This window comes from Otolemur garnettii, unplaced genomic scaffold, assembly GCF_000181295.1.
Source record: "Otolemur garnettii isolate 467f Iridium unplaced genomic scaffold, OtoGar3 scaffold00223, whole genome shotgun sequence".
In the NCBI taxonomy this organism is placed as follows: domain Eukaryota; kingdom Metazoa; phylum Chordata; class Mammalia; order Primates; family Galagidae; genus Otolemur; species Otolemur garnettii.
Window position 1 is genome coordinate 2,004,270 of NW_003852618.1, and position 9,488 is coordinate 2,013,757.

The window sequence follows — 9,488 nt, forward strand, 5'->3', positions numbered from 1 at the left end:
AAGTAATATGATAGAGACTGGAGCAAGAAAGCAGTCAGAGATGGCTTCTTAGGGGAGGGGACATTTTAGTTGAGCTTGAATTTTACAAAGAAAGCAGCCATTGGAGGGTTATTAAAGGGAACAGTCTTCTAGGTAGAGGAAGCAGCTGATACAAAGCTGATTTTAGGAGCTGATGATAGGAGATGAGTTCAGAGAAAGGTTGAAGAGCCTTTAGGTTTGTAAGCAGGAAATGCCTGGCAGTGACATTTGATTGTGGAAAGAGATGATAAAAGATGAGTTTGGAATAAAGGCTAAAAGAGCTAGAGAATCACAAAGATTAAAAGTCATAGGAAGAGACAGAGAAAGAAAAGAAGTGTCAGAGACAGAAACAGACATAACCTGAGGGAGAGAGATTAAAAGTATAGCAAAGGAGAGACAAGGAAAGTTTAAAGCAGTGGTTCTTAACCTTCCTAATGCCGTGGCCCTTTAATACAGTTGAGAACCTCTGGTTTAAAGGAATACAGGGATACAGAGACAGAGAAAGAGAGTGAGAGAGAAAGTGACTTGGAGAAACAAAGAAGCCAAGAATCAGAGTCAGAAATAAACTGCAGTGGAGGTACCAGAAAGAGAGGATAGTACCATAGAGATGAAGACACTAACCAAGAGACAGGGACAGAAACACAGACTGAGAGACAGAAAAATAAAAAGAGAAACAGACTGAGATACAGAGAAAAACAGAAATGAAGATATTCAGAGAAGCAGAAGGAGATTGAGAAAGACAAATGGTGACAGAGGAAAAAATGGACAGAGAGAGAGAGAGACTGAGAGAAGAGTACAGTGAGAGAAACAGTGAGAAGCAGAGACAGTGTCAAGGTCTGAGGTCCCCAAACAGAAACTTGCAGCAGGGTTCCCAGCCCCAGAGCTGAAGTAGCAGAATTTGAGCCAGAACCTGATTAGCAGGGGGAGGGCACCAGCATAAGAAATTATATTTCTTTGACATTTAACATTTAAAATGACAATATTCAAAATGAGAACAATCATTTATTTATATTTACATAACTCTGTCTATAACAAAACACCTTTTGTTGAGAGTGAGGATGTTTGCAGACACCAGCTAGCTATATGCAGAATAGGTTCTGAATCCTAATTCCTGGGAATTTCATCCTCAAAACAAGCTGATTTATTTTGTCCAGTGAATGAATATATCCAGGGCTGAGGTGGCCATGCAGGGAGTAGTGAGGGTGTAGGATTAGACCCCACCCCTAACCTGGCTATCCTTTGCCAGCGTGAGCCAGATCAGCAGCTGCTGGGAGATGTTCTGTGAAGAGGTGGGAAGAACTCTTGTGAGTCAGATTTCAGCAGTAGTAGAAGGAAGGAACATTCAATGAGCATGCATATTACCCAGAACCTTTGCCCTCTTACTTGGCGCCCTAGCTGGAGGCTGGGGGAGTCTAAAGGCCTTTCAGGTGCCATGTCCAAACAGTGGGAGGCATTGGGGATGAGAAGAGCTGACTGTGAGGATCCCAAAGCCTGCGTTACACTTAGTACATGCCAGGGGTCTGTATCCCCTAAAAAGAAAGAGGATATATGTTGATATGTTGAACTGGGGCTAGATGGATGCTTAGGAGAGAGGTTTCTTTTGTTCTTGTTCTTATTTTGGGGAGAGACAGGTTTTGATGGTATACTTACCATTAACAAACAGCACTTGGGTGGCCCCAGGGGTCTGTCCACCATAGTAGGAGTTAGTCTGGGCCACAGCCTGGGCTACAGATGAGGCTGAGAGCCCAAACACCTGCTCACATAGGTCTAGATGGGAGGGCAGTGCTGGAAGCTGGGAGAAAGGACACATAGGATCCTCACAGGTGACATCTGGGGAGGGAGATACCTGTAAGGGTGGGGCATATTACTAGCCCCTCAATCTCCTTTAATACTCATTTATAGGGCTCCTTCCAGTGATGGCCAAGACATTCCTGGTCTTCCATTCAAGGAACTCACAGTCCTGGAAGAGACCCACACATCCCCTGACAGTGACAGCCTGGAGCAAATAGGGCTATGATGGAAAAAAAAAAAAGCCAGGTTGTGGGGATCCCAAAGAAAAGATGGTGGGCTCAGGGACAGCACTCTTCAAGAGATAAAACTTTAAGAAATGAGTAAGAGTGAGCCAGACCAAGGGAGAGAAGAGAAGATGTATCCCTGAGATCACTGAGGAATGTTGGTTTTGAGCAGAGAAGGTCATATTTAAAAAGATTTCTCTAGATTTTGTGTGGTTGTTGGATTATACGAGTGATGTGAAAGCCTGGAGACCAGGGAGGATGCTAGGGCAGGGGCCCCGGCATGGGGGATAGGGGCCTCTGCCAAGATAGCAGAGGTAAGCATAGAAGGAGCAGGAGTGGACTAGAGAGTTGTCCAGGTTGCAGAGTGGGTGTGACTGAGTAATTGACCAGCTATTTGGATAATGGGAAGGAAGCAACCAAAACAAGGCTAAACTTCCTAGTCTAAGGACAGTGAAAATCATAGGGTTATCACTGGAATAGGGACAAAGAAGAGCAGGTTGAAAGAAAGATCATGCATACTGAAGCCTGATGGTGTGTGTGAGGAGGCTTATAAAGGTCATATAAAAGCACAAGCACACTCTAGTACGTAGCATGGGTTTTACCCTTTCCAGCCCAACATCTTTGGATTACACAATGCCTAGCAATCAAGGTCAGTTGTCCTATGGAAATGAAAATGAGTTTGGACCATACAGCGACTAAAATGTATGTTTTGTGGGTAAGGGTTAGGTCAGGAACTCACAAAAGCCGAACTCAGTACATGTCTGATACAACCACTGCCGGTCACCAATGCCAGACACTTGGGGTTCTGTGGCCTTCAGCTGTGCCACTGTTTCTGCTCGGGAAAAGCTTAGGCACTTCTGACCTAGGCTTTGCATGACAATCTAGGTAAAAAACATATACATACATAAATTTCTCCTCTCCTTCCAGCAAACCAAAGCCCAGACCCACAAGTCAAAAGTCAGAAGTAGAATGACGAGTTCCTGAGTTCTCCTGTGAGTCTGCAGTCAGTGGGGTGGATGCCTGGGTGTCTGTGAGTTAGAGATCAAGGCACTGGATGAGTGGGACTGTGTTATCTTTGAGACCTTGGACAAGTATAACCTTTTGACTTCAGTTTCTTCCTCTGTAAATAGGGATAATAATAGTGTCTATCGCCTGAGAAGTAAATGAAATAATATATTTAAAGTATTTAGTACCACACTTAGTCCAGACAATGCTGGAAAAGTGACAGCTCTCTTGTGGTTCAGAGACTGGAGGACCCAGGAAACTGGGAGAACTCAGGTCCTTGGGGTTACATGTTTTCATTCTGTGAATACTAACTGAACACTTGCTATGCACCAGGCACTGCTGCAGACTCAGAAAAGAGGGCAGAACAAGAAAGGCAAAATAGGTAACAATCACTACAGTCTCTAACATTTGCATGCTGTCTGCTGGGCTTCTAGTTGATTGTTTTACATATCCCATTTCATTTCACATTCTCATCTGGCCTGTGAGGTTTCATCCCCATTTTACAGATGAAGCAACTAAGGCCCAGAGAGGATTCTCGCTTGTCCAAGACACACTGCGAAGGCGGAACAGGAATCCTCCTCTGCTAACTCTTCTTAGAGCATGGAGGGGTGCTCACCTGCACCGCCCGACGAAGCCCACCGTAGGGAGTTGGGTGGCTGCGGTTGTCTCCGCCCCCGAGGAGGAGTCCGCAGAGTTGTCGCACGCTCAGTGGCGCTCCTATCTGCCCGTCGTACTGCACCGCACCTCCTACCAGTGCCTGCAGCTCCCCTAGCAGCTCCGCCTGGTCTTCAGAGCGGCTCAGAGACCCGCACGCGCCCAGCTCGGCCCGCAGTGCTGCTCGAACCGCCCCTCCCGCACTGAGCCGCCGCTCTACTTCCGCGAAGGCAGCGGACACCGCGGCCCGACACTGCGGGGAGCGAGAGGCAGAGCTGGCCAAGACCAAGGCTAGCTCTTGGCTTTTCCTTTTGGGGACCTGCACCTCTCAGAGTTCCCCACTTTCCCACAGCCGGACCCAGCCCAGAGACCCGCCCTCTTGCAGGGCCCTGCGCCACACTGGGATAAGGCGGATAGGATATCGTCCCTTTCCCAAGCCCTGCTTCCTACTGGGGGACGCTCTTCTCTTTGTGATTCCCCGTCCCTCTTCAGTTCCCGCCTTCTTCCAAAATCTGCTGTGTTCCTGGGATCCCACCTCCTTCAGACCCCAATACAATGCAGACCCAGACTTTCACGCTGTCCCCGTCCCTCTCCGACTGGTCGCTTCCTACCTCCAGGGACCCGCCAATCGCTATGCTTTTCAGGCTTCTGGACACCACCTGTGGTAGCACCGTAGGAAAAGGTATCTGGGAGGTGTCTGGGGACTCTACCCACGAGGTCTCCCCTCCTTCCGCACCTGGGCCGGGCATCCTTACATCATTGTACTCGGAGAAATCCAGCACTGCCCGCACCGGAGCGGAGGAGGCGATGGAGGCGAAAATAAGATGAGGGAACTAAAGGAGTAGAAGCTGTCAACCCCGGGACCCCCTGTCTTCCCGCCCCTGTGTCACTCCACTCACTCTGTATGATCTCAGGCTCTTGTGAAGACAGTTTGAGGTGAGAGGAAGGGTGGGCGTGGTGGGAGGTTATTCCTATCATCTGAGACTGGGACCCCGGAGTCCAAGTTCCCTCCCTCTCTCCCACCAGGCAGAATCCCGGGGACCTTCAGCCGGGCCCAGGCCGCCAAGGAGCCGGCGTAGGAGCCTCCGAAGCAGATCCAGGGGCTGAGGGAGGAGACGTTGAAGAGGCGGGAGAGTGATAAACGTGCGGAGACCACGTCAGCCAGCCTGGATCAGAAAGGAGGCTCTGTCAGTCCTCATCCCTGGGAATCCCTGAAGATTTCCCCACTGCACAGGTGGGGAAACCGCGACTCAGAAACGTGAATAGGGAGGAGTTTAGACAGAAGCCAGGACTCATTTCTCATGATGCATTTCTGAGTGCTCTCCACAGTCATATATAGTTTTGAAAGCACGTGTGCCCAGGCCAAGGGAGACCCTGCCTAGGCTTCTAAAAAGCCTCCATCCTCCCTCTCTTCTCGTTTTAATAGGAGAAAGAAATATTTCCAAAGCAGTTTTTAGATGAAAACCTGAGAAATATAGGGAAGGTTTGGGGGCAGTCAAGGAGGGCTACTCAGAGAAGAAGTCCTTAGCTGGCTGGGATAGAAGGCATTCCGGAGGGATGAGACACAAAGATACACAAGAAACGGAAAGAGATGCTGAGATATGTCTAATGTTCTTCCAGGGTCAGTCTTTCTTCCTCAACCTTTCTTACACGGTTTGCAGTTAGTGCCATCCTGCTGTTATTATAAACGAGTTTGGCTTGAAGTAGACAGAGAGGGAGAGAATGAGACAGAGTCAGGCAGACTGGTACAGAGAGAGAGAGATGCCAAGGAGGAGAGGGATGGAGAAGCCCTGTTGAGAACAATAAAGTGGGAGAAATAAAGCTAGGGAAAAAGAAATGATGAGGGTTGTTAATGTGAATGAGATACACTGAAGGAGCTGGGAGAAGGCCACTCCTTGAAGAGGGAGGAATTCAAAGGCTCAAGGCAGGAAAGTACATGTAAGTCTGCAGAACAGCAAGGATCTCTGTGTAGCTGGAGCCCAGTGCATGTGAGAGAGTAGAGGTCAGCGTTAACTGGAAGCAAAGAGCCTGTGAGACCCTCATGGCTGTTGTAAACACTTGGACTTTATTCTCAGCAATATGGAAGACATGTGAGGGATTTGAGCTATGGATGATCATGACTTTATGCTTTAACAGAACTACTTTGCTTCTACCTGTAAATCAATGGTAAAAGCAGGGAGACAACTGTGGATGCTGTGGCTGTCATCCAGGTAATAAGTACTGTGGTCTAAATGAGTAGGCTACAGTGAGACAGTGGTGTACTTTAGTCGATGATAGAAACAGAGACAAGAATACAGTGTAAGAGAAAGATACAGTCAGAGACCCAGAGATGGAGAGAGAAAGAGTAAGATACTATGAAAGACAGAGAAGAAAAGAGAGGGAACCAGAAATTCAGAGGTTGACTTTGGGTGGTGGAGAGGGACAAAGATGCAGAGATACCAGGACACAGACATTCCCATCCTTTGACTACAAACACTTTCCCTACCCCACTCACGCATGGCGGCTGGACAGGAAGCGGAGCTGGGCCACATCTAGGCCCCCAGCAGGTATACTCAGGCCATAAAATCTGTGCTCCAAGCTAATCACCAGGGCCCCAAAGGCTGGGGCTAGGGCTGCAGGGTGCCCTGTGGAAAGTATGGAGTAGGGGGAATTTGAGTTGGGTTTAAGCCACTACACCCCTTAGGTCTTACAGGATTGAAACACATGGCTCACCTCCCTGGTTTTCACAGCTTCCTAATAACCATGTCTTTCGTCCTCCCCACCTTTGCCCCCTTCCTCTTACCTCTCATCACTGAGCCAGGCCCAAGACTGCCTTCACCTCCCAGATGCAGGAATACAGGTCCATCCTGGTGAGTCCAGTGTTGGTCATTAACCCAGTAACGCTACAAGGTGTGTTGTAGAAGAAGAAATAGTATTTCAAGAGTATTGCCTTACTCTGAACTCCATTTGTTCCTGTTTCTCTCCCTAATGGATCTTTCCTTCCATTTTTTGTACCATCTGAAACGAGCTTATTTATATGTTCATTTCTTTCTGTTTATCTACTCATCAGAATGCAAGATCTACAAAAGCAGATAATGAGAGGAGCAGCTGGTACAAGGAATACACTTGCTATTTCCTAAAGTAATGCAGGTGGAAATGTGGGGCCCAAGAAGAAATGACCTTTGTGGACTATGAATAGAGGAGGCTCTCAAAAATGGTCAGTTTGTTCATTCATTTAGTAGATATTTTTGAGTGCATTTTGTAAGCTGAGTCTATGTCCAAAGCTTATTCAAATTTCTGTTACATGTTGAGACCTAGTGGTGGGTTATACCTAGACAGGGAGTAGTATGCACTAAGGGACAGTGACAGAGTGGGAGTTGATGACAGAAGGAAAGGGTGAAGGACAGAACCCAAGAAGCCAACAGAATGGAACCCTGAGGAAGGAGAGAGGAGACTAAGGGTGAGTCTAAAGAACAGGGATGGAAGAGGATAATGACAGCAGGTGTAGCATGAGAGGCAGAGGAGTGGGGAGCCTGACGTGTAGACAGGACAAAAAGTATAGATTGAGGGACAGATGAGAAAACTGAGAAGAGGGCAGAGTAGAAAGTGGGTTTCTCCTCTCCTGTCCTTACCTGCAGGAAGGATCGTCTGTCAGATGAGTTGAAGGGGTCCAGCAGCTGCTCCAGCCACCCCACTTTTGGGAGGGCTACATCATCTGGCCCCAGGCTCAGGCCCAGGCCCAGATGAGAGCTTTCCTGGATCTGCTGAATGTGCTCTCCCAAGCGCCTAAGAAGGGAGGCTATGGGACACAGAGGGGAGGGAGTCAGGCTGGCCTCCTTACAATGCCCTGCTAGACCCACTGCTCCCTCTTACCTGGAGCTGAGAGCCCCCAGAAGGAAACAAGGAGCAGAGGGCCCAGCCATGGGGCAGGCGCTATGGTCATACTGTCCAGTGCTCGGGCCTTAGATGCTCTGTTCTTCTCCACTCCTGACAGACTTAATCCTGTCCCCAGGGGCTGGGCTTTAAATTCATCCTTTTTCATCAAAAGCTCAAGTTTCTTTTCAGATGCCTCTCCTGGCAGGTCATGCGTCTGTAGGAACCGCTAAAGCGGGGCAGGGACGCCAGAGTCTGTATGTGGAGGCTACTCATGTGGCAGCTGAATAGCCAGTTTCTTCTCTCTCAGCCCCTCAGCAGCCCCCACTGCGCCTCCATCTGCTCCTTCCCACCCTTTAGTTTCCCTTCTTTACCTGAGACTCCCCTTTCCTGTGTCTTCCTGTCCTTCATTCTCTGCCTCTCTCCTCTTAAACCTTCCATTGTCCATATGCTCTCTTTCTTCTCTCCCTGCCCCTCAGCATATCTTCAGTCTCTCCTGGTTGTCCCAACACTCAGTCTCTCCCCCTCTTTTTAATCCAGTCCCTGCATCTCTTTTTCAGTCCTACCTGTACTCTAGGCTCTTCCAGTGCCCCTTTCTGGTTCCCATCACTCCCCTCAGTCCCTTGACCCAAAATCTCACAGCTCTCCTTGAACTCTTTATGGTTCTCTCAGCAGACTGGGCTTGCTCCTGCCTCAGAATTCTCACCCTTGTCGTTTCTACTCTGTGGATTGCTATTTTCCTATAAATCCATGTGGCTTGTCTCCTTACCTCAATCAGATCTTTATTCAGATGTTGTCTCTTCAGAAAAGTCTTCCATGGTCACTATCTTTTTAAAAATTGCCAAACCTTTGACCTTCCTCTACTTCTTTACCAGCTTTACTCATTATTATTTTTCATAGCATTTATCACTATGAGAAATATTACACATCAAAAAATCATATGGCTCACAGTCTGTCTCTCTGTCTGTAAACTAAAGCTCACAAAGGTAGGGATTTTCATCTCTTTTGTCCATTGCCAAATGCTTAATTCCTATAACAGTTCACATAGTGGGAAATCAATAAATGTTTGTCAAGTGAATGGGTTATCCATCAAATAATGCTGCTGATTCTACTTTAAAAAACATATCCAAAGTTTGATGATTTCTCACCATCTTCAATGAGAAATAGATTCTGAGCTACTAGCATCTCTGACTTGGGATGTCACAAAAGACTTTTAGCTGGTTTCCCAGTTTATGCCACATGGGTTTATTCTCCACTCAGCAGACAGATATCTTATTACATGTAAGTTTAGTCATTAACTGTCTGGTTCAAAATACTTCCCTGGCTCCCTATCTTAATTAAAGTAAAATCTGAAGTTTTGAATCAAAACTCCACATGATCTGGCCCCCTGATACCTTCCTGATTTTATCTCCTACCTTCTGCTCCTAGGCTCAATGTGCCAGTCATATGGGGTTATTTCATATTTCACAAGCATATCAGCCACACTCCTTCCTTGGAATCTTTGCTCTCGCTGGAATACTTTCTCTCCAAATATGTATGTGTCTGCAATCGTTATTTTATCATTTCCTATAACACCCTACTCATATTTCACCTTAACAGATAGGTTTTACCTGACCATTCATACAAAATAGCACAACCCATGACACTCAGACCCCTGACTCTACTGTTATAACTTCTTGATAGTGATCATATCTTACTGCATTACTCCTCCAAACCATTTTCCAGGACATAAGTTTGTGTGGGAAGGAATTTTGTCTATTTTGTTCACTGTGGACCCATAAATCCCAAACATAAACACCAAACTTCAAAGCACTTGGTAGGTGCTTAGTAAATATGTAGTAAGTAAAAGCCTATATGGATGAATTAATTAATTCATCAATTAATTTTCTGCCCAAGAAATAATCCCTTAAGACTGTGACATAGAGTTGAGGCAAGGGAGCAAAG

At 47.0% G+C, this 9,488-nt stretch overlaps 1 protein-coding gene across 1 annotated transcript; it reads right to left on the reverse strand.

The window, feature by feature from the left end:
- Positions 1 to 1,073: 1,073 nt before the first annotated feature.
- On the reverse strand, positions 1,074 to 7,614 carry PRSS16 (protease, serine 16). The gene is made up of 12 exons (XM_012812777.1): positions 7,545 to 7,614; positions 7,304 to 7,470; positions 6,475 to 6,574; positions 6,187 to 6,316; positions 4,735 to 4,858; positions 4,448 to 4,525; positions 4,304 to 4,351; positions 3,655 to 3,945; positions 2,773 to 2,914; positions 1,669 to 1,848; positions 1,402 to 1,547; positions 1,074 to 1,297 (listed from the first exon to the last, which is right to left on the reverse strand). The coding sequence occupies exons 1-12, from the start codon at positions 7,612 to 7,614 to the stop codon at positions 1,229 to 1,231; spliced, it is 1,545 nt and encodes a 514-aa protein (XP_012668231.1). The 3' UTR covers positions 1,074 to 1,228.
- Between the last annotated feature and the right edge of the window lie 1,874 nt (positions 7,615 to 9,488).